Here is a 25,070-nt window from a genome sequence, read left to right as displayed (position 1 = left end):
CCTTCACTTCAGAGCAGGACATTTGGCAAGAGCAGAGAAAACATTTCATACTTTGTCTCTTGCCTTCTATGCAAAGCTGCTTTGCATTTTTGAACATTCCAGTATATCCGTTAGAAGATCGATGTAATAGTTATCTTTATGCTCCTTTAATATGGTCTTTCATGGTGAGTAACTACCCTAGAATTAGCAAAAGTGTCAATGCTGCAAATCGGTTTTGAGACTTCCCTCTCAGCTAAAGCTTATGGCTTATGCAGAATTACATATCAGAAATATACTAAGTGCTAAAGAAAGCTAATTGACTTTTACAGTTAACTCTTTGCTAGTTGTTGAGATGAAAATAATGCTTGACTTCGGGGTCTGGATTGCTCTCAGACACCCATTTCTAGCGCATGTGGCATTTCCGATGATGTGAATTGCTGTGGGCAGTGCTCTGATAGATCAGGTGGGTCAGGAGAGAATTCAAGGCTTCTCAGAAGGTGAAATCCCAGTAGTGTTTGAAGCAAATCAAGAGTTTTCATGGTGGAGGAAAAGGGTGAAGCTTCTCAGAGCAAGATTCTCCTGCTCTTCCAACTTCTCCTTCACTTCCAACTTCCAACTATCAGTCATAGAATCATAGAATCATAGAATGGTTAGGGTTGGAAGGGACCTCAAGATCATCTAGTTCCACCCCCCCAGTCTTCTTCCTTTCTCTTGGATCTTTACATTGTCAGTCATATTTTCCTCCTCAAACCTTCAGGAAATGCAGGTATTATCCTCCATTCTCTGCAGCAGTCTCTGTTACCTGGCAGTTTCTGCTGCACACTTATGCTTCTGAGTTCATGAGGTTTGGGAGTAAAGGGAAATGGCTCTGCTTTGAGAGAAGTGGAGGAAAATGCAATCCGAGGGCTGAAGAAGTTGATGGGGACTGCAAGGAAAAGTAATGCTTTCTCTGTCTGTGTGTGATAAAATATAGGTGTAGAAATGGGAACGTCTTTGGAAGGGAGGGTTTTTTCTTCAATTTCCAGCAATATTTGCCTTTTGCATCAGAGCAACGTTCAGGGTCCATGTGCTGCTGGCAGGAGGGAAATGCCTCAGGTGCTCAGTGAAGTTGGTAAAATGCTGCTGCAGGCTTGTCAGTTTCCCTCACCCCCAACCCTGAAGTCTTCCACTGGAGCTTGAAAATGAAAGTAGATGTCCTGCTGTCAGTGGGAATGGTGTGTAACAAGACAGCGTTTGAGGTCTGTTAGTTATAGAACGGTTTGTGTTGGAAAGGACTTTAAACCTCATCCAGTTCCAACCCCCCTGCCATGGGCAGGGACGCCTTCCACTAGAGCAGGTTGCTCCAAGTCCCTGTGTCCAACCTGGCCTTGAACACTGCCAGGGATGGGGCAGCCACAGCTTCTCTGGGCACCCTGTGCCAGCGCCTCAGCACCCTCACAGGGAAGAGCTTCTGCCTAAGAGCTCATCTCAGTCTCCCCTCTGTCAGTTTAAAGCCATTCCCCCTTGTCCTGTCACTACGTGCCTTTAACATGTCCCTTTCTAGGTTTTCTATAGTCCCTTTAGGTATTGGAGGACTGCTCTGAGGACTGTATCAAATGGAGAGCTGAGTTGTAAAGAATGAAGGAAAGTTGTTCTTGAGCTGGGTTCTCTGCAAGCTCCTAATATTTGGGAAACAGTTGTTACGGACTTATTGTCAGGTACCAGATTTGCCAGGAACAGAGAATTTAATCCTTGTTGGAGCACAAAGGATATTGACAGAGGTGTATATGTGGAGGTTGGTGGATCAGCAAAACTGCTGGGTGCATTGGCTAAAATCTGTAAATACCCACTTCCAACTGTGCTTCTGTACTGCATTTTAACAAAACTGGCAAATTCTAATGCACAGGATTTTGCAGTCTTGATTTTCCGTACTTTTGGCAGTCCTACTTAAAATCATCCAGTTGTTGCGTTGACAGTAGTTGTCCCACTGTTTCTTTACGGTTTCTGGCATCAATAAAGTATTATGAAAACTTGTCTTGGAGTTCTGATTTCGTTTTACAGAAGAAGAAAGCTTCAAATCTGTGTTCAAAATACACAAGGTATTTCTAAGATGAATATGGTTTACAAAGTGTAAGTTCATGCTGCTGACTTACGATTTGATTGTTGTAATGTTACTCTTGCCATAGGGCTGGCTGGTGGAATGGTCCTGCTTTGTTCTGATGAATTACATATTACATTTAATTATTATTTTCTGTGCTCCAAATGTTTCAGTTGAAATTAAATCCTTCATGCTTTGAATTACCTTTAGAAAGACTTTAAAGTCTGATATGTTTTCCTGACGTCACTTATAGAATAGTGATAATTAAACAGAGCAGCAGTTGCAGCCCAGAAATCATTTTGCGCCTTTTAAAACTCTCAGCTGTCAAAATGAAAGTTGTGTGTTTGAAATGCTTAAATACCACTTCCACAGAGAGTTTTGGAGCAGAAAAAGTGTGGTCTAAATATTGCAAACAGCTTTTACACTGGAGATATTCAAGGCCCGCCTGGACAAGTTCCTGTGTGATGTACTGTAGGTTACCCTGCTCTTGCAGGGGGGTTGGACTAGATGATCTTTTTAGGTCCCTTCCAACCCTTGGGATTCTGTGATTCTGTGAAAAGCGAGGATTTCTCTCAAAAGTACTACAGTTAGCTTCTCCTTTTTCACAGTTGTGATGCCAGCCAAAAGCTTTATTCTCTGCCCATACAGTCTGAAATAAGAATTGTTTTTCTGTTTGCACTTCCACATTTTGAAGTATTTTCTGTGTTTAGAAGTGTCTCGTGGCTCTGTGTAAAAATGAATTCAAAAGTCTTGCTGTGAATAAATAATCTTACTTTGGTTTATAATCAGCTACAAAGGAGGTGCTGGTGTGTGGCTGTAACCTTGTGTAAAGTGGGAAACGTTAACATGCGGCCACTTAAGTTCTTTATGTGATGCTGTTACAGGATATGTAGCTTTTTGAACCGCGCTGAGACTAAGTTTTTAATTGTGTAAACAGTCACTGCTTTGGCATTCAGGGGGAGGTGGTTCATTTAAAATCTTGTCTCAGTGATATGCTCCTTATGCCTCTAATAAGGTTAGAAAGGCGGAGGAGGACAACTTCTAGCACAGCTTGTAAATGTCAGTCTGGATGGAAGACAGGTCAGCTTGAAAACAATATTGGTGTTGGAAAAGTGAAAGGAAAAAGAATCCTTTCTTGAAGCTGAGCTCTGGTGAGGAAACATTGTTGAAGAAAATGCGGAATTACCATCAGTTTTGGTCAAGCAGAAGGAAGTAATTCTGCAGTATCAAACTACATCTAGTGAATGTGGGGAAAGCTGAAGACAGAGCAGGATTTATTTTAGCTGCATCTAAAGCTGGCTGGTTTTCCTAAGGCAGTTTTTTATGTTAGTTTTAGCCCTGTTCACATGTGAAACTTTCCAATTAGTGTCCTGTCTTTAAGTCTGTTCTGTGTTCATAAGACAAACTGACTTTAATGGCATGATGGGTCTTTCCTGAATCTCTTCTTATCTTTTCTACACTTTTCACACAATACAGCAATGATCAAATAGAGCAAATTAGGCCATTAGTCACTATGGAAATTCCAGTAGTGCCTCGGTTGTCTATCTTACTACAATATTCTGTTAAACAGGGTTATTTCAGAGGAGCTGCATCACTTGAGGTTGGTCTCATATGGTCACTTCCATGTGAATCTGGAATGGTTTTATAACACGAGTTGTGTGATTCTTTGAGGAGTTTCTTTAGGGTTCAGTGATCTTCCTCTGCTCAGAAGCTTCAATAGCTGCTGCTCTTCTCAAGTCTTTGTTAAAGTAAGTCTGGAAGTGGAAATTCCATGTTCAGTGTTTCTAGGGAGAAGAATGACCTGAAGTGGGAATCAGGGAGGTGCTGAATGCTGTCTGTTTAAGAACATACTTTTCTTGACTTTATTACTTGGCTTATGATGACAGATCATGTTCTCTCAATGAACTGGCACATACGTAATGCTTCTGAATCTTAAGGGTATTCACCATAGCTTAGTTAGAAAAATACAAGCATTCAGTCAGTATAATGTGTTAGATTGACTTTCCACACATTTTAAACATGTTCATTAAAAGCATCCTGAATTTGCTTAACCCTCCTCCAAAAGCAAACTGAATAAATTGTCACCTCGGAATGTTTTAAAATGTTAATGATAACTCTTTTTCAATTGCAAATCTCTTCATCTGGAAAAGTTCTGCTTTCATTTACATAAAGTCATCTGTTGTCAGTAACCTGGAGTAGAGGAACCGGTGGCTTCAGTCTCTTTCATTCAAGTTTGCTGGTACAACTCCTGAGGCAAAATTCTATTTGCACCATTTCATTTACATAATTTCATGTTTTGCAGATTCAGTGTTGCTTAAAAGGTCTTTAAATATCAGTCATGTTGCAGAAAGCTCCGTAGTCTGCTTGTACAGTTGCACTGGAAATATGTACTCCATGTGAGTGTAAGCTCATGTCCCCCCAGCTGCTTACAAATCCTTTACAACCAGTTGTATTTGCTTCAGGTATGTGAAAATTTAAATATTTCAGCTGTTTGTATAAGAATTCTTTTTTTAAAAGAGCAAGACCCTTTCCCTGCCTCCTGACACACACACACACACACACACACACACACACACACACACACACACAGAGTCTCTATTTTTCTCCCTTTATTAATGTCTTTATTAACCTGCAAGAGCTTTACAAATGGTGCTCATCCTCCCATACAAAAATAAGCAGTTGTCCTTGGTGACAACAGTTCTTTTAACACACTGAAATTCTCTGCTGTCCCAGAAGTTGACATCTTGAATAGCCCTTTTTCTTCATATTTAAACCTTGATGTTCACCATGTCTCTTACCCATAGCAGCCTAATTAAGGCTGCCAGGAAGTGAACCCGGTTCCTGAGCACGTTAAGCTGTGCAAACTGGCCCCTTGAGTCCTGAGCCATGACTCTGGTGTACAATATCAACCATTTTGTGTTGAAATGGATACACTGAACTTGAATATGGGCATTGTTTGCTAATGCTTGCAAATCACAGTAACTTAGTGGCCTTAGGCAAAGCGAACCGTAATGGGAATGCAGTGGTGTAAGTAACCTTGCTGGAGAACTTTGCCATGCTCATAAATAACAAAGCTCTTGGACACCTCCCCCCTCTCCCCAAAAGAAAATCTGTCTAGGGTTTTTACTGCACTGCCTGACTGCCTGTGTATACTCCATTTGTCATAGAATGGTTTGGGTTGGAAGGAACTTTAAAGCTCATCTAGTCGCAACCCCCCAACACCTTCCACTAGACGAGGTTGCTCAAAGCCTCATCCAACCAGGGCTTCAGAGCCTGAATGTACCAGAGGTTGAAGATATTTCTATTTTGATAACTTCTGGAGTAAGGCCTCTCACTGACCTGTTAAGCAAGTCTTACTAATGGGCATTAATCTGTAGTTTTTCTCTCTGAATTCTAGCCTGTGTGCAGTGTAGGTTGTGCATTGTGCACGTGAAGACTCAAAGAAAGTGTGTCAAACTAAAAAGATTATTGTTGGAACTTGACTGGAGTTGGTTTGTAGTTTGAACAGCAGCTTCAAGTCAAACTGATTTGTGTGAACCACAATCCTCTCATGTAGAAGGGAGCCTCAGACACAGGTCTGGGGTGTGGAAAACCTTCAATCTGTGCAGCAAAGGCTTTCCAAAAGAGCTGTGAACTGTAAACAGAAGGGTGTTAGGAGCAGTGTGAGGAATGCGCAGCTACAGGAATTTTGCCACTGGGTTAAGAAGAAAGGCTGGCATAGCAGCCTGTTGTCGAGCATCATGACCGAAAGTAGATGCTGAATTACTTGGGATTTATTGAAATCCTTAGATTGAAGAAACTGTTGGCATTAAAATGAAGAAAAGAAAGTCAGTCAGTGTTTTGTACTACCCCAAGAAACAAAACCTGTAGTCTGCATTCACTTCTAACATCCTGTTTTCAGTTCATGGGTCCTCTTGTGTGCAAAATCACAATGGACATATCTAAATTAAGCCACAGCACCATAGCACCTTTGGGGGCTGTCATACAGGCATGGTTCTCTTCACTCCCTTCAACCCACCAAGTCTTCTTCACTGGTTGAACTTTATTTAAGTGCAGTAAATATTTGCTGACATAGTAATTCTGCACTGATCTGTGGTTACCGCTGTTTTGTACTCTGTGGCGTATTTATCTTCCAGCAGTGTTCAAAATGTTGCTTTAAATTCTGACTTGTAACTTTCAATGCAGAGAATTCATTAATCTGTAACTTCAGTGCTATTTACCTGTTGGTTAGAAAAACAAGAGCAAGTCTCCCTGATGAGAGGTCTGTTTTGTTAAAGAAAACAAGTTTGCAGAGTATATTTGTGTTTAATGAACAAGAAAGCCGTTTTTTTATATTTTCAAGGAAAATGGGTGGGAACAAATGGAGCAAGAGTTTATGGATAGCTTGAACAGGCGATTTGGAGACAGATACCTCACAGGTTTGGTGATAATGCTAATACTGACTTTCGAGAACAAAATAACCCCATAGGGATCTTTTGGAATATTTTAAAGCAGTCTTTTAATATCTATTAGATTGATGAATTATGAGAGGAAATATAGCTCATTAAACCACAATAACATAGGATGATCCTCCACGTCCCCTTTTGCATCTGAAATAGCAGCTTTATAGGGTAAAGCCATCCCTTGACTCCCAGGAAGATACAGCTTAGTGCAGTTGTAGTCTGAAATGGTGGACACTGCTGGAAGTGGTAAAGCCACAAGTAGTGAGGGTAGCACTACTGGAGCAAAGCTGGCAGTTGCCCCCCGTTTGCCCACCCCTTTTGGGTTAGTAAGCAATTAGCAGGTGATAAAGCAGGAAAAATGAGCAGAAAGGGAAGCTTATGAATTTCTCCGTATGTTACGTGGAGGCCGAGGAAGAAAAGGGAGGGTGAGAATATGGAAGAAGGATGAAGATGTTGTGATTTGTGTGCTTGACTTGAAAACTTTTTTTAATTTAAAAACCAGGATTTAGGAATTTAAAATATGGATAGATTTTCCTTTGACAGAGTAACCTGGAAAGCTTAAAGACTTGCGTGTCTTCAGAAGACAACTGGAAAAACAGACTGGTCAGAAAAAGGCGAATAATTGTTCACAAAGAGAATACCAAGAATGATAAGAATAAATCAAATATTCCTGTTCTGCAGGTAAAAAATAGAGAAGTTATATGCACATCTTTATGCTGAATTTAGGAACACAGACACTGTTTGTTCATATTGCTAACTCCGTTTTTAGCTCTTCCAGTTCAGCCACAGAATTTCAAGGTGGCATTGCAAAAATGGGGGTCACACAGGGCAAAATACCAGGCAGTGGGCAAGAGCACTGATAAATGCTCTGAAGGAGAGGAAGGTGAGAAGACAAAGTTGAATTACATAGTTTTATAATCTAGGGTTATGAAAAGGAGAGCTGGTTGTGGAGATGTGCAGAAGACTCTCAGGTTACTGTTCTGTTGACCAAGTGGCAGAGATGCAGTGCATGTGGGGAAAAAAAGTCCTTTTTTATATACACGATGTTGGAATATGAATTACTGCTCAGAGCAACAGGAAGTTGGAATTATGAGGAGAATGTCAGTTCAACACTTTGTAGTTATTAAACTCCCTCCACCCCCCTCATCTTAGTATTAAGGATGCTTGGGAAATAGAGGATAAAACACAAAAATCATTATCGTGCCACTCTATGAATCATGGGTGTGCTGACAGCTTTACTGCTGTCTGCAGTTCTGGTCCTCTTTAAAGTGTAACAGAAGCAGAGAAAGTACGTTGTGGAAGAATAGAGATGCAAAGGTGTTGAAGAACACGTGTAAGTAGAGGAGCTAAAGTAAGTAAAATTAGCCTGGGGGAGGATGGCTGAGGAGGAGTAGCAGACAAGTATGTAAAATTCTGTTTGTACAGAGGGGGAGAATGGAGATGAACTGTTTACTTGTAGTACAAGAATGAAGAGATGCCAGAGTTAGCTGTTCAAAACAGGCTGATGTACACACACACAGGCTGTACTGAGGAGCTCACTGATGCAGGACAGTGGATGCTGAAATCTTTCTTGTGGGCGACAAGAGAAATCATGGGGAAGAGAATTCCCTAGGGCAATCAAATGTGAAGATCCTGTATCTTGTTCTCCCAGCTCTGCTGTGTAGTTTGCTGAAGTGTATAGCAGGGAAGGCATTTTTCAGGCCGTAGTCGCTGTTGCTAGAGACCAAGTACAGAGCAATGTGGGCCATGGACCTCTTGCGCTGTGGAATCTCTGGACAGACAGTGCATGTTTGTTGTTAGCATGCAGGTATGAGAGAGGGTGCATGCTGAGGGGGGATGTAGCTTACCTCACTGAATCCTTTGTTAGTGTGTACAGGTAGTGGAAAGCACTCTTGTTCAGCTGAAGTTTCTTGTCTCTGACAGATATAGAAGTCTCTGTTGTAATGAATGGAGATGAGCTTTTTAGCAATGTGAAACTTACACTTTAATGTGTCTTTTAGTATATCACTGGATTTCTGGCTGCTGTGGTAGCCCAGCGTGTCCTTCTCTATGCAGCCAGGAAAGGGTGGGACTGCTGCATTCAGTGTGAAACTTAATTGCTCCTAGTGTACAATACTTAAGCAGAAACCATTAGTAGAGGGAAGGAGTCTTTTCTTTGGCTGTTGCCATACTGCTGATAAAATAGTTAAGTATTAAAAGAGGTGTGAGGTAAATGCATCACTCCTTCCAACAAATCTGATGTGACTGCAGGTTGCCCAGAGAAGCTGTGGCTGTGCCATCCCTGGCAGTGTTCAAGGCCGGGTTGGATGTGGCCTGGAGCAACCTGCTCTAGTGGAAGGTGTCCCTGCCCGTGACAGGGAGTTCGAACTGGGTAAGCTTTAAGGTCCCTTCCAACCCAAACCATTCTGTGACTATTTGATTAGTAAGACCTTCTTAATGCTGATACTGTAGTTTTGCTCTGCCTTGCTGTCATACAAAGCAGATCTCTTCCCTTTCCCTCCTTACTAGCTTAAAAGCTCTTGGCCTGGTTAATTGTCATAGAAAATGTAGTCAGAAATAATTTTTGAAAAAGAAATACAAAGAAATACTGGATGGTTTCAAAGAACTGTAAATGCCGTTAGTGGCTCTGCCTGTTACTCTGGTTATTCTGTTACCTAGTTAGAAACCAGTCTTCAGGGGGGGGTTTCCTTTTTTTCAGGATGGAAGGATGGAAAGGACAATGCCTTTGTGACTGAGGAAAGGAGGAGACTCTGAAAGGGCTTTGTGGTCTCAGCAGTTTCCTCAGTGTACTTTAAGTGGGAAGATAAATGTGCTGTATATGGAATCTGTGATGTAAATACCTGAAAGCGTAGACCGTTATTTACTCATAATAATGTGTATTTCCTAAATAATTATAACAGGAAATGAAATCATTTGGGCAGTTATGACTGTTCCATGATTCAAAGGGTTAAATGGTATTTTTGCTAGAGACTTTTAATTAAAATAGATTACATTAAGATTTCCCTGAAGTAATAGATACGTCCTCCCATTACATAGCTAATTCTTTCAGTAATAGTACTAAAAATGTCCTAATTTCGGTTAAAAATGGTCAAAATGTTAAGCTTTCTAAACTGTGCTCTGTAGAAGTTAGAACTAAGAGGAGTTCTTTTGATTTTGATGGCTTCGAGCGTCTTTTCCATATGGATTCAATTCCCATTGTAATCGGAATGTGGAAGTCATTACTCTGACATCTGAAACTGAGGTAGCAATAAAAAAAATTATCACAAACAAGACAGCAGACACAAATTATTTTGTGTTTATTACTGGGTGGCCCTTCAGAAACTTTCCCAAAGTTAATTGGTTCCAGAGATCGGAGGATTGAAATTGTGTTATGACAGATTTATTTCTGGTCATATTTAACTCGAGTCTCTTCAGCAAGGCTGGCTTAAACAAACAGCAAAGTTGTCAACCCACTCATGTCTGTCTCCAGTTTTTGTTGTAGTAGCTTTAATCCTAGTGATTCGGTTTAATAAAGACCACTGAGAAAACAAACACTGGTAGTGACTGCGCTGCTCTTGTAAATTATTTATCATATCTCTAAGGTTTTACTGTGCTGCTGTGTTAGCTTAAATTGTTCACAAAGATGTCACGTCAGATTAAATATCTGTGCAGTTTATATATGCCTGGGAGCAACCCTCCGTGCTGTCTGGGATGGGGATGTGTGTGCTGCAGGCTGTGGATGTGCATATCTGTCCCTGCTGTCACAGCGGGTGAGTGACCAGTGACAGGTTCAGACACAAACCCAGCACTGCATCCTCTGCCTCCAGTCCTATATGAAGCTGCCTCACACAGGGCAGCCTGTGTGAGTTGTTCTGTGCTGGTAGGTGCTCAGTGAGAACGTGTCTATAGGTTAGTGATGGGTTATTTATGCTGCTCAGCTTAAGTTGTGTCTGTGTGGAGCCGAAGGTATTTGTGTGAAGGAAGCAGGGGAGTCCAGAACAGTGTGTGCACAGCACCTCATGTTGCTCTGACCCATTGGGACCATGTTTTTCTGTACAAAGCATAGCAGATTTTAATATATTTGCAAAATAGGAAAGAGGTATGGCTAAATGGCATACTAAGTGCCTGAGTGCTTCAGGGAGAACTTAGAGCAGCTTCCAGTGCCAAAAGTGGCCAGCAAGAAAGCTGGAGAGGGGCTTTTTAGAGGGCCATGTAGGGACCGAACAAAGGGGAATGGCTTTAAACTGAAAGAACGGAGATGGAGATGAGCTCTTAGGCAGAGGCTCTTCCCTGTGAGGGTGCTGAGGCGCCGGCACAGGGTGCCCAGAGAAGCTGTGGCTGCCCCATCCCTGGCAGTGTTCAAGGCCAGGCTGGACACAGGGGCTTGGAGCACCCTGCTCTAGTGGAAGGGGTCCCTGCCCATGGCAGGGGGTTGGAACTGGATGAGCTTTAAGGTCCCTTCCAACATAAACCAGTCCCTCACTCTATGATTACATTCATTGTCATATATGTCTCATATATATATATATAGTCCTATATAATTGTGTAGTGTACTGGTATTGCTATATTTATTGAATATTTATTCAGTATATTCATCTGCCACAATTGTATAATAATAGCTTTATTCTTCCCTTTAAAAACTAAAGTTGGGCATGAAAAACATTAGAAAAGCAGAATTACCTTAATATTTACTGTACCTCTGTATCAACGTGTACCTCAGCATTGTTCCTGTAAGAAACAAGCCCTTTTTCAAACTTCCTGAGCTTTTGTTGCAGGTGTCAAGTTTTACTCTTTAAAGGCTTTTAACATCGAGTTAGAAACAGCTAAAGCTGTTTCTAACAGCTAAATTAAGTAATGAAAGTCTTTTAGTGGTAAAGTCAAAAGTGGAAATTGCTCAGAATCAATTAAGCTTCTCTTAATGAAAGGGTCTAATTTGTAGCTCAGTATGCCAAGTCCTTGGAAGACAGTTTACAGATTGTGTATTATCAGCTGTGGCACACGGGTGATAAGATACACGAAAATACACATTTATATGTATAGATGAAGTTTAAAACCACACCTGGTGAAAGGGAAGAGAAAAGCCTGTGTCCATCCCTGTTCTCCAGAATTAGCAGTAAGTAAAATGTTAAAGGAAATGTTAGATTTGTGTAGGCATGGCTTGAATTAATCCGAGTCCATGTTCTCAAAGTGTTGTGTTTGTAAAATTTATGAAAGAGCACTAAACTGCGTGAGGGTAATTTATGGACCAAATAAATGTCAGTTGCTAAGGTAAACTGCTGTAGGAAACAGTGTAACTAGGATAAAGAAGTGAAGAACTAGAGTAAATAGCAAATGTTGTAAGAACAGTGATGCAATTGTTTCTTTACATCCACCCAAGCAAGTATAGTTCGTTTACAATATATTTATTAACAGTCTCAGGCTAATAAAACAACACTTACAGAGCCTGTTGGGACACTTTCCAGCTCTCTGTTTTGTGTAGCGACAAGTTCGCCAGTCTTTAATAAGGAAAAAAGGAATCTGTATTCGTGGCTGCTTTATAAGGTTGTTAAAGTCGCCGTTTGGCGTTTCAGAGCAGCGTTTGGCATTGTGCTCAATTAGTGCAGGCGGAGCAATGGAAGCACCAGGTTCAGAAACAGACCTAATTACGGGAAACCACTGAGGGATCCATTCATCCTGCCTTGCTGGCTCAGGGGGTGCCAGCCACAGAGACTCCAGCAGCTTCTGAAGCCTAATCCCGATTCACTTCTCCACTTGCCTTCTGGAAGCTGTAATGGGGTCTGGCTGTTTACGCTTTGTGTTGCTGCACCTTCATCTGTAGTATATTGTGGAAGCAAAAGCTTGGTGCCTAGGAAGAAACTGATAAAGACCCTCTGTGGTAGGAGTCAAGATAATTAAAGATAACACATAAAATATCCCCTCCTGTTTTTCAGGAGGCAGGAGGGGCTGGAGGGCCTTTTCCAGTTATCAGGATGAATTTTTGGATTTGGATTTCCTTGCAGCTTGTACTAACCAGTATAATTTAATGGCCAGTTTGATGACAGGCCTCTCCCAGCTTGATGACAAACCTTTCCCGTTAGCCTTTATTTTTGGAGTCTTCTGGTTGATAACTTAGTTTTTAAACATTTACTGGACCTTTAAAAGCCTTAACGCAGATGAGCACCTGCTGCTTCCTTTGATAAGACCCATGTCTGAAACAGCCAAACCACACCTCACTACTCTACTTGAAGCTGTTTTATCCGGAGGCTTTTGTACAAGGGTAATTAATCCTTCCCTCTGTCTACTCAGGGGAGGAGCTGACTGCTAGCAGGGCACATTCCTAGATGGATACTTGTGTTAGTGTAAAGCCTGGGACACAGCTGCAGCATCTTATTGCTGACAATTCCTGCTAGCCATTTTTCCATTGTTTTGATTATGCAACTCCTTTAAATGCCAACAAAACCAATCAGTTTTAGCACTTCTTCTCTTTTTCGCTGTACGTTATGTCAATGAAGAAATCTGGAGAGGGACTTTTTACAAAGGCATGTAGTGATAGGACAATGGGAATGGCTTCAAGCTGAAAGAGGGGAGATTTAGTTTACGTATTAGGCAGAAGCTCTTCCCTGTGAGGGTGCTGAGGCACTGGCACAGGATGCCCAGTGCAGCTGTGGCTGCCCCATCCCTGGCAGTGCTCAAGGCCAGGTTGGACACAGGGGCTTGGAGCACCCTGCTGTAGTGGAAGGGGTCCCTGCCCGTGGCAGGGGTTGGAACTGGATGAGCTTTAAGCTCCTTTCCACCCCAGACCATTCTGGGATCCTGTGAAGAGGCGAGACTTCTAACATCTGACAGACTAGAGGGCAAAGCTTGTAATGGAAGACCTAGCCTGGTGCATGATAGCTTAACCTGGTGTTAGATGCTCTAAGTGTTTGCAAAACAGATGCATCCTTTCTGCAGCCAGGTTTTGAAAGCTTTCTAAAGTGCAAGCCCAGACGAGCCATCAGACAGGCTGATTTATGAGCCCAGTGGATGTTTCTGCACTTACCAGGATTAATTTGCTCATTTGGTGGGGAACACAGCATGGTTTAGACTTGGTTGACTGTCTGCCCCAGTCTCTAAGTTGTTTTCAGTATTGCTACATTCCTTATACAGTTCCTTCTTCTGTAAGTGTGATTTATATACTTTCCTCAAGAGGCATGAGCTGTTCTTTGGCTGTGCTAACGTACAGGATGTTCAAACGAACATGCTTATCCATGCAGCCCAGTGCAGTTTATGTAACAGACTTACTACATGCATTTTGGTACCCTTAAATCTTGCCAGGAATAAGTGTGCGTTTTGTTCCTTGTCCAAAAGTCTCTCTTGTTATTTTGTCCTTGGTTGAGGTGTTTGGTGTAGATCTTAAAATCCATGGTTTTTTACTTCCTTACATGTTTAACATGAAGAGACTAGGTAAATGGTAGGCTTAATGCAGTGGTCTGGGGAAGGGATTCTGTGGTGTGTCTGCCCCTGGGGTGGGCAGCAAGAACTTGAGCTTACATTGAAATTGAAGTTTAAGCCATCTCCTTATTGCCTTCCCAACTTTACCAATATTGTGTTACAGCCCTGTATCCCTTGCAGTACCTTAGCACCATACTGCACTTTCTGGGTTTGCTAAATTTAGGAGGTGATTTACTGGTGATGCTGCCTTTGTTACCCTGAGAAATGCGCACATTCAGCTGAGGATTAAAAACCTCGTTTGCCTTTCCTCGGTGTGAATGATGTGCACTGGGACATGGAGATTTCATGTTCTCGTAAATAATACATTTTAGTTACACCTACATTCAATGTACCACCACACGTTCATCTGCTAATTCTCGTTTAACAATTCAATTGGTTGTTGGCTCGTGGAGCAAAAATGAAATGTGGATGGACAGTTCTCCGAAGAAGTTTCTTAAAGGAAAATTGAATGGTGGTGTCCTCGTGTACAGGGATTGTGTATTGGACAGTGTAACAGATTGGATTAATAGTGCAAACTCATCATGAATAAAATACTAATTCCAGAGAAGTACTGGAATACTTGGCTAGTACTGGAATAATTTGATTAGCATGGTATGTTTGAGATTGGTTTCTGTGACATGGATGAGATTAGCCCTATGTTTGGGGCTAATGTTTCTCCTGTTTCAGAGCGTTGTAAAAATTCTGTGAACTTTAATGTGCAAAAAACCAGGTTCTTAAACAGGTTTTGGTTTTTTTGTTTTTTTGTTTTTTTTTGTAGCAGTGTTTTGCTTTTTGATGGATGTATTGTATCAGAGGAAACTCGATCTTTGCTGTCATTGTCACTGAAAAGAAGAAGGAGATTTAAGATTAAATGTTGCTTTAATGGCCCTGATCATCCTCGTGGCCTCTTCTGGACTTGCTGCAACAGCTCCATGTCCTTCTTATGTTGAGACACTAGAACTGCCTGGTATGAGAAGAACAAAAGCTAGAATGCAGCTCTTTTGTGTGGACTTGTTTTACCAATGATCTCGTTGTGGTTCTTCCTGTTTTGCTCATGATTTGCCTTCCACATTTCAGAGGAAGTGAAGCAGGGATTTTACAGACCCGGCATTGATCACTACATAGCTTTGTTTCAGTCTCTTACCATTGCCCATAGCAACCATGCAAACCTTGATGGAAGGCTAATAACCAATGAGACCACTGGTATGTGATAAAGATGGCTAAGCGTTAAAGATGGCTAAGCGTTAAAGATGGCTAAGCGTTAAAGATGGCTAAGCGTTAAAGATGGCTAAGCGTTAAAGATGGCTAAGCTCTCTTCCCCATATTAAAACCATGCCCAGTTATTGTTAGGATTGGCAATAATTACCAGGTCATTATACCCCAAGCAAGGATTTTTCATAGTGTTGAAATCAATTCATGGCAGTAATTTTGGCTGTTGCAATATGGTTGAGCAGGCCTGAGTGAAAGCCCTTTTGGTTCTAATGGGTTTCAGGACATGGAGATCGTAGCCAACTTTATCTCAGGGGGTTTCAGTCCGAGTCTGGTGGATACCTTGGTTTTTAGGGGTATTTTACTAGTTCATCTTGCTAGAGGTGTTTTCTTCTCTATTGACACTTGGTATTTGTCCTCCAGGCCTGCTGCTGAGCTGGCTGCAGTAATTCAGCAGGGTCACTCCAGTTAGCTTCCCCTCATGGAAAACATTCAAGAGCAGGAGGGAGGAGTATCCAGCTCCTGGCACGACAGAGAGACAGAAGTGTTTAAACTTAGTTATTATACATGGATAAATTCTGCATGTTTGGAAATTCAGCGTTCTGTAGCCACTAAATTAGGGGTGGTGAGTTCTGATACTTTTTGTCTGAGCTGATTTGACAGACATTACTTCTCCCTGTTGCATGAGTGTGTAGCGTTTCAGTGATCGTGGGTAAGTGATAGGTGAAAACCTTGATTATCAAAAAGCAAAGCTGCTGGAGTACAATTGCACTGTGGCTTCTGTCAACAGTCTTAGTGTTCAGAATAGTCACGGCCCTTCTCATAGCGTGTGTAAAGAGAAGTGTGGCTTCCTTCTGAGATTGGCCTTGTGATAAAAGCTTCCTGCCTTTCTTGGAAAGAGAAAGCGAGTGAGCAAGTGTGCTTTGCCATGGGCCATGCGCTGCTTGGCAGAGGAGGCTCATCTCAGCCCCTGGCGCGGCTGTGTTCACATCAGTTTTGAAGAGAGATACTTGGGAAGAAGAAATCTTGCTCATTCAGTTGATTTGAAATGGCTCCTCTTGCAAACTGAGCATTATGCAGCCTGTGAGTGGAGATTTCTATTAGTTACTCATGGGCAAAATACGAACAGCTTTCTCAAGAGCAGGCAGAGGTTGAGCAGAGCCTCTGCCAGCTCTCCCAATGTTCTAAGCCCTGAAACTTTTAGCTCTCCTACAAAAAATGTTGATTTCTAAAAATAATTCAGGCTACTGCATCATGTTGATGGTTAATTCCCATTCGCCGTATAGCTTGTGACTTCCTGAAATTTCTTGCTGATTATTTAGTCTTAAGTGATTTTAATCAATTACAATCAGCATTTGATGTGTTTGTTATGGAGAACAAATGCGGTAAATGAAATCACAACAATTCATTTCTTGCTAAGTAGAATATACATAGAATCATAGAATCATAGAATAGTTAGGGTTGGAAAGGACCTTAAGATCATCCAGTTCCAACCCCCTGCCATGGGCAGGGACACCTCACACTAAACCATCTCACGCAAGGCTTCATCCAACCTGGCCTTGAACACTGCCAGGGATGGAGCATTCACAACTTCCCTTGGCCAACCCATTCCAGTGCCTCAGCACCCTTACAGTAAAGAACTTCTTCCTTATATCCAATTTAAACTTATACCCCTCATTGAATAAGATTTAGCTGTTGTCCAACAGCAGTGAAACTTTTCCACACAGAGGAGGGAGGCATTTTTCTAAGCATTAATAGCATTAACCTGTGTGTTCTGTTTCTAATTAGTTCAGAAAGATTGCATGACATACACATATTTAAGCAGTAAGGTTGGGAAGTGAGTTGAGGGTCTCATTCAGAGTAGACTTAGTCTATAATACTTCTAGTTTACAGCGTGGGGAGGATAAATCACTAGCTTGGAAGTGTCTTTTAGATGAGGTTTGCATTAGTTTAACTCATGGCTCTGTGGGTAAATTACAATACATGGAAACAAACCAATTGAGACAAAGGAATTTTTGTTCCATTTGCACATACTGAGAGCTGCTACTTTGAATTGCTACCAGTGGGAAATGTAAAAGATGAGGTAATCCCCTAGAGAAAAAGGACCATGGTTGTGAAACACATTAAACATGAATCTCGTAAAGCTTGTAGGGAATGCACTGAATTGAACCCGCTCACAGTTCATGCTAGCAAGAAAGTCTGGTCAACAAAGGCAGATAAATGAATTGTAAATGGCTATATTTAAATGAGTCTGGAATTCCGGAACAAATGCTTAGATGGCATGAAATGAAGCTGTTTAATTATGCAGCTCATTAATTTAGTGATTATAGTGAAACTTGAAAATGTCTACGTTACAAGACCCAAGGCTGCTGCAATAGATTGAGTGTTTAAATCTCTGCCATTTTCCAGGGGTTAGAGTGGAGCATAGGGATCAGGGTCTGTGGATTTTGGTCTCAGTTGTCCTGATAACTGACTGGGGAGCTGTGGGTGGACTCCTTCCAACAAATCTATGATGTGACTACAGGTTACCCAGAGAAGTTGTGGCTGCCCCATCCCTGGCAGTGTTGAAGGATAGGCTGGATGGGGCTTGGAGCAGCCTGGTCTAGTGGAAGGTGTCCCTGCCCGTGTCAGGGGTTGGAACTGGATGAGTTCCAACTCATAGCAAGCCACTCTGTGATTCTATATAGTGTTGGAGGTCAGGACAGTGGTGGGCTCAAGGCAGTGTTCCTTGCCATCCCAACGCTTGGTGGCTGCACCAAGCCTGGGTAGGCCTGTTGTTTCTGCTTGTTGTTCCAGGCAGCAGAAACATCTCCTATGGATCAGTTCCAAATGGAATGGAGGGAGGTGGGAAGTCTTCCCAGTGCAGGGATGGTGCGCAGTGTATGGATGGGTGTATATGCTCCTTCTCACCATTTTGGAGCTGGAAATTCATAGAGTTCTCTGCCCCTGAGACCTGGGGGAGCACTGGCTACGTGCAAGCGTGTTCGTATGTTCTGGGCTGGCCAGAGTGGTCTTTTGCTCTTATCTTTGATTCAGTCTGGCAGCATTACTAATCAAAACCATTTTTGACAGTGCTGAGGTGCTTCCTGCAGCCTGGCTGGCAGCTGTTCTCCATCATGCTGCAGGGCAAGTGGAATGGAGGAAGGTCTGAGCTGGCTTCAGTGCATGGTTTCTCAGATGCTCAGTGCTGGCAAGGCGAGGCAGCCTTGCGTGGACCTCCTCTGTGTGGTGTTTCTGTCAGGGCAGAGATTAAGTGGTCTATTTCTTCAGTTTCCATGCTGGCTGCTGGCCTGGTATTTCAGTTCATGAGCATTATACTGATGGAGTTTTACTTTTTTTTTTTCCTGGCTTCCTGATATTTAGTTAATTGCAGTGTTGAGTTTTTCAGTCTTTTGTACAGAGAAAAGTAGAGAAAGGTGAAAGTCAGCTATGGGCTGGGATCAGTAATCCTAGTGTAAATACCAAGAGCTTTCTGGGAGTGGGGCGGGTGGAAGGAAAGGGAGAAGAACAGGCAGAGAACTCAAGAGAATAGAATGGAATAGAACAGGACAGAATAGAATAGAATAGTTAAGGTTGGAAGGGACCTTAAGATCATCCATTTCCAACCCCCCTGACATGGGCAGGGACACCTCACACTAAACCATGTCACCCAAGGCTCTGTCCAGCCTGGCCACGAACACTACCAGGGATGGAGCATTCACAACATCCCTGGGCAACTCATTCCAGTGCCTCACCACCCTAACAGGAAAGAATTTCCTCCCTATATCCAATCTAAACTTCCCCTGTTTAAGTTTTAACCCGTTACCCCTTGTCCTGTCACTACAGTCCCTGACGAAGAGTCCCTCCCCAGCATCCCTATAGGCCCCCTTCAGGTACTGGAAGGCTGCTATGAGGTCTCCACGCAGCCTTCTCTTCTCCAGGCTGAACAGCCCCAACTTCCTCAGCCTGTCTTCATACAGGAGGTGCTCCAGTCCCCTGATCATCCTCGTGGCCTCCTCTGGACTTGTTCCAACAGCTCCATGTCCTTTTAATGTTGAAGGAAAACACCTGTCATCATCTTGGAAAATGCAAACACTGCCAGGGATGGTCCATCCACAACTTCTCTGGGCAGCCTGTGCCAGTGTCTCACCACCCTCACAGTGAAGGATTTTGTCCTGATATCTCCTCACATCCAATGGATTTGTGCACATTCAGGTTCTTACGATGATGTTGAACCTGACCCTCTCCTGCAGTGGGCCTAAGGAATGTCAAGTATTGCTATACCCATTGTACAAGATGGTGCAGTGATGCATGCGGGGGGACTTTCAGACTCCTCTAAGAATATAAAAGACAGAGGTCCATGGAATTTACATCTGTGAAGTGGGGTGAATTAAGTTTTTTATGGGTAACATAAAAATTTAAATATGTCTCTTTAAAAGCATCAGTTCAGCTTCAGTGTTGTATTTTAGTGTATTTTAAATATATTCGAAAGGCATAAAATATATGTATTGGCAGTAAATTCTTTATCAGTATTGCAGTGATTTATCAAAAGCTGTTACAACAAATAAGCTCCTCAGTTCTGTTTGTTTGTCCTCTGGAGTACAGTTCAGATGGAGAGGCTTAGAATCATAGAATCATAAAATGTTTTTGGGTTAGAAAGGACCTTAAGATCATCCAGTTCCAACTGCCTGCCATGGGCAGGGATGCCTTGCACTAGAGCCAAAGCTCTGTCCAGCCTGACCTTGAACACTGCCAGGGGTGGAGCATTTACCACTTCTTTGGGCACCCTGTTGAACTTTTGTGGATAGACATTAGGATAAAAGATGCTTTTCAGACACTTGTACATTTTCCTGTTGATGAGTGTTTCTGGATCTCACCAGATGTGTTTGACAGCATCGTGCTTATTTTCATGAGCCGTGTGCTAGTGAGCTGATGTAACACTAGTTCATTTGCAGTATGTAATCAAGTTGAAAAATGCTATTGATGATTTTGGATAGACTGTCAAGAACCTTCTTTTTTAATGTAATTTGCTTTCTGTGAAGAAACACATATTTTACAGGCCAGAGTTGTCAGCCAGCTTGGGTAGCCAAGATCAGCAAACTTAACAGGAGTGAAGAAAAGCCTTTTGTGCTATTCCATACATTTCTATTCTTATAACAGTTTGCACCGTTTTAATTCTAATGAAATCTGGAAGTTGCTGCAAGTGACTTCCAGAGGTCTGTGCCTTTCAGCCCACAGCCTTAAATAGGTTTTTAATTGTGATTCTGAATGCATGGTTAGAAGTCGATGCCAAAATCTGTCAGGTGATTAAAAGCCTGTGATTCTGAATCAGTTAATTTGCATTAGCAGTCCCTTCCTCTGCTTGTGTTTGCAGGCTCAACTCTGGTAAAACACTATTTTGATGAAGTATTATAAGACCAGTTTATTTTTTGTGAATACCTTGAAAATTCAAAACATCTGGAACCTGAAGTACTGTTTTTTCTGCAAGCTTCATCAATAATGCACAGCTATTTTTCACTTTAGTTCTGGTTCATACAAGTGATTTCTCTCTTTCTCTTTCTTTGCTCGTCTTTCTTTTTCCTCCTCGTCTTTCTTTCTTTCTTTTTCCTCCTTGTCTTTCTTTCTTTCTTTTTCCTCCTCATCTTTCTTTCTTTCTTTTTCCTCCTCGTCTTTTTCTCTTTTAACCCTAGCAAGGAATTTGAACAGGAACAACTGCTTTCTCAAAGGGGGAATAATTGGTCATATCTGGAGATGACATTAGAGCTTCATGATGTTCCAGAGTGGTGAGATACAGGAGGCTGCTGTTTCACCTCACGTATAATGTAACGCAGTGCACATTCCTTACAACGAAGTACAATGTTAGGATTGAGTGACTATCAGCTTGGCAACACATTTAATTCACACTGAGATCACTAAAACCATCTGTTGATAATTTGCTTTCCTGTGGACCTCTGCCTCCCATCTCTGAATAGACGTATCCAAAGCCATTCCCTCAGCCTGTAACGAGTCTTATTTAAGGCTTAGTCACAGCGAATTGAATGCAAATAAATCTTAATTTTTTACACCTTCTTAAAAATCTGATTATACTGAAACATTTAATGCCAACAGAGGCAGAAGCAGTGATGAATGGTCTGAATTCCTACTTGGTGGTTTCTTAGGGAACCCTATGATTATTAAATGGGCATTTTTGCCTTTTTAGTCAGTTATCCTGACATGATAAATGAATTATATTTCATAGTAACAGTTACACATCCTAACATAAACCAGAAGATTATTTTAATATTTTCAGCATTTAAATAACAGCATAAATAATGTCATTTTTTTAAATTAGAGAACAATAAATATAATTCGATATAAAAGCCTGGCATTCAGTGAACAAGTGTCTAATATAAATTAGGGGGGCATCATTCCATCCCAACACACACCCAGTCAGTTGCCAGCACCTATAATGAATGCTCGGAGCGATGTAGAGATAATCCAGCCGCTCCAGCCAATGAGCCGGCTTCATTTGGAGCTCGGCTCAGATGCCTCGGTGCAAATGCCTGTAGCATGGGGAACAAACAAGAGGAATTAGAGATGTGTGCACCTCTACGGGGGTATGATATAATAGGCATCGCAGAAGCATGGTGGGATGGCTTTTGGGTACATTTATATTTTAAGTATTTCCACCTCAGTGCTTATTCCTCCATATCCAGCCTGTGCAGCTGGGATGCCAGCCGGATGTTTCATGTGTCAGGACGCAACTAGAAACTACAGAGGGAATATGGCCTGCATGGCCTTCACTTGGCTTGCACAAAGCCTTTCCACCACTTACGGCGAATTTGGGGAATTTGGCTGTACTTCTTTGCGAAGCACAGGGAATTTACAGGGCATCTGTAAATTGCTTAGTTTTGTGGACCTATCACATAAAGCATTGTGTGAAATACTGTGATAGTGAAAATGTGCCTGAACAAGCCCTGGGCAACCTGTTCCAGAGTCCCTGAGTAGGACCTGATGACCTGGTGGTCTCTGCCAAACGATTCTCTGTGTGCCTGCATTGGTGGGACAGCAAGGGAGAAGATGGGAATTGAAGATAGTGCAGGGTAGTGTCCAAACCAGAAGTGCTGCCATTAAATTCAGATCTTAAGACTGGCCAAATTTTCGTAGCCTGATAGCTTTTATCATTAGATGTTGTAGTTCTCTGAAGGTGTTAAAGACATTTCTGAGCAGTGTGATCCTCTTATGCCATGTAAGACCGTGCCTTATTCGAATCTCAACACATTTTCTTTGTAGAAAGGATACAAGGATTAGTTTTCTACTAATGCCTCCTTCACCATAGACATCACACCAACAGTGAGCTTTAGGCTGATTACTATTTGAAAGATGAACTTCTTCAAGCAAAAATCCTCTTGAATTTTGAATACCTAAAACCCCAATAGGGCTTTCCTCCAGCCTTGTCATTGTCAGTGAGTGAATGGCTGTAGGTGGCCTCATCCCCCCATGCTGTTTGAGTGGGAAGCTGTGATTGCAGTTTGATTGATCTTCTTAGTGATGGTCAGCACATCAAGAGTGGCCCACAGGAGGATGTCTGTGGTGCTGGATCCTCTGTGATTCCTTGTTTCTGAATGGTTTTGACACCTGGCATTAATGGTGTGAGTACAAGTGTATTAGGATAGATCTTCTACTAGTAGATGTGAAAAGAAAGATACACACCCCAGTACTTTTCAAAAGAAACAAAAGCAGCTCAGCTGTATTGACAGAATGCTCAATTCAGTTGAATCATCCTTAAAAATGTTAGTGAAAGAAACCAATTTTGGGTAACACAAAAGGTTGTGTGAGGTTCACTTCATCTCTCAAAGATGGGTTTGAGAAGAAGAATCACACTTAGGCAGGGCCCTGCATCATCCTGGGCTTGTAAATGAAGTAATACATTTTGCAGTGCAGTGCTTTGAAGCTCACACATTCATTTACAGATAGGGGGAAGCATAAGGTAATTAAAAGCTCTTTTATCAGATTCTTTTCTGCAGGCAGTTATTTAGATAAGAGTAAACTCCACTTAATCTGTGCCTGGGAAGCCTGAAGAATTCATCTCAAGAGATGTCTTTGAAATGGTGCTTGCTGAGATAGAGCTTAAGGTAGTGTAGCATGAACCCAACAAGTCCTGCAGTCATGCAGGCATTGAGATGCTTAGCTTCTAAATCACATCTAAATTTAAATCACACATTAGATCAACTACTACAACTGCTTTTATTTAGAAACCTTATAAACATTTTTTAACAGCCCGTGAGTTAGTTTTGAACATAGATTCTAAAATGTTAGAATAGTGTTTTTAATTAGAACCAGAAAAAGCATGTTTTGTGACACTTGAAACTGGAACTTGCTTCACTACTTGCTATGGAAACAAGTCTCTAAAACAAATCTGTTCTTGTGTACCCTGATGTGCTGATCCATGATTTTATGTAACCAGTGGATTTTTTTCATGCCTTTTGCAGCCAGCTTGTAGAAAGAAATGTGATACAGAACCTACACTTCTTTTTCTATTACAGCCTGCATCAAGAGGCAGTAATCTGTGTTTAAGTACTAGTTGTCCCACTGGATTAAAGAAAGAATGGGACAACTAGCACAGAAAAGTATGCAACCTAACTAAAGGTTAACCTAAATCAAGATTCCCCTAAAGTTGTGTTCTCTGTCATTTGCACACAATGTTGTGTTTGGTAATGCCACTGTTATGACGAGCTAAGAGGGGCTCAGGTACTTTTAGGAGCAGAGTTTCGTCGTACTCTTGGTTTTTTGATACTTGTTTGTTAGTTTAAGTGTATAATATTAAAACAGTTTCATGAGTTGTGAAATTCCATATAGCTGTTTTCCCCTTTGGTATCCCACTTTTCCCTGGCAGCCTATGGAAGGCCATTAAATGAGGTTGATCATCACTCACCTGAGTGAAAAGCCTTGTGTAATGCCACGGTGTTGCAGGAGGGATGAAAATCCTCCATAGACCTCTCGCCCTGCAGTAAACCTTCACCCAACCTCTGCAGACACTTCTGAATAACTTGCTGACGTGCTTCAAGTGTAAAATGGGTGCTAAATGCAGCTGACACCTTAAAACAAACCTTCGTGATCTGGGTTGTCTGTTCTTTAAATAATCAGTCTCTCTTTGTGTTTGTTGCTGCAGGCCACAGAAACCTTGTTCCGAATGGCAGTAGCACGAGGGACGATCACACCGTTAAGACATGGAGAAGTAAGGCTAAATATATCTGTATATCTTTTCAGATATCATTCTTATCATAAATATGTGCCTATGTGGTGTAATGTTTTATTAATATAATGCTTTATAAATTCCTGGGAGATAAATTGTCTTCAGGTAAGTGAAGAAGGCAGGACCATAGATAACTTGCATACCTATGTTGTAGGGGTTTTATAAAGGAAAACAAGGATTTAAATCCTGCCCAGTGGGAGATGAGGTGTCCTTCAAAATACACTTTGTTTTTCTCTTTGCCTGTATCATAATTGTAGCTTTATAATAGAAGTGACTCACAAGAACATCCTTCTAGTGAGGTGATTTTCCACTGCATTTTCTCTTATTAGAAATTGCAGCATATAGAGAAATTTACATTAATATAGAGAAATTCATCCTTTGTTCCTTTCAAGAAATAGCAATGTAGGTAGTGTATGAAGTATTAATCCATCAATTATTCTGAAGAGTATAAATATATTTGAATATTGTGTTGCTCGCACATGCTTCTGTTGATGGTGAATGTTTGTTTCCTTCTTTGTGTGGTTTTATATCAGGTAAACATTGTTCTAAGCATTGTTGATTAAATGCCTCCAGTATTAGGGGGTGTAATTAATCCTTAGGTTGAATTTCATTTAAGAAAATCACATGACAGTCAATCATGACACTGGAAATGAAAACTGATCTGGGCAATGCTGCAACTGAGAGTGTGTAGGGTTTTAAATGTAGAAACCTCAGTGGTTTT

General features: G+C 41.6%; 1 protein-coding gene across 1 annotated transcript in view; it reads left to right on the top strand.

Moving 5' to 3' along the window:
• Window positions 1–25,070, top strand: part of TMEM135 (transmembrane protein 135) — a 168,122-nt gene that overhangs the window by 47,677 nt on the left and 95,375 nt on the right. The window contains exon 5 of the mRNA XM_065678794.1: window positions 24,266–24,331. Coding sequence (XP_065534866.1) covers window positions 24,266–24,331 — 66 coding nt within the window. The remainder of the gene's footprint in view (window positions 1–24,265; window positions 24,332–25,070) is intronic.

Source organism: Lathamus discolor, chromosome 4 (assembly GCF_037157495.1).
Source record: "Lathamus discolor isolate bLatDis1 chromosome 4, bLatDis1.hap1, whole genome shotgun sequence".
Lineage (NCBI taxonomy): Eukaryota > Metazoa > Chordata > Aves > Psittaciformes > Psittacidae > Lathamus > Lathamus discolor.
The sequence above is the reverse complement of the archived record's forward strand: the minus strand, read 5'-3'. Positions and strand labels throughout refer to the sequence as shown.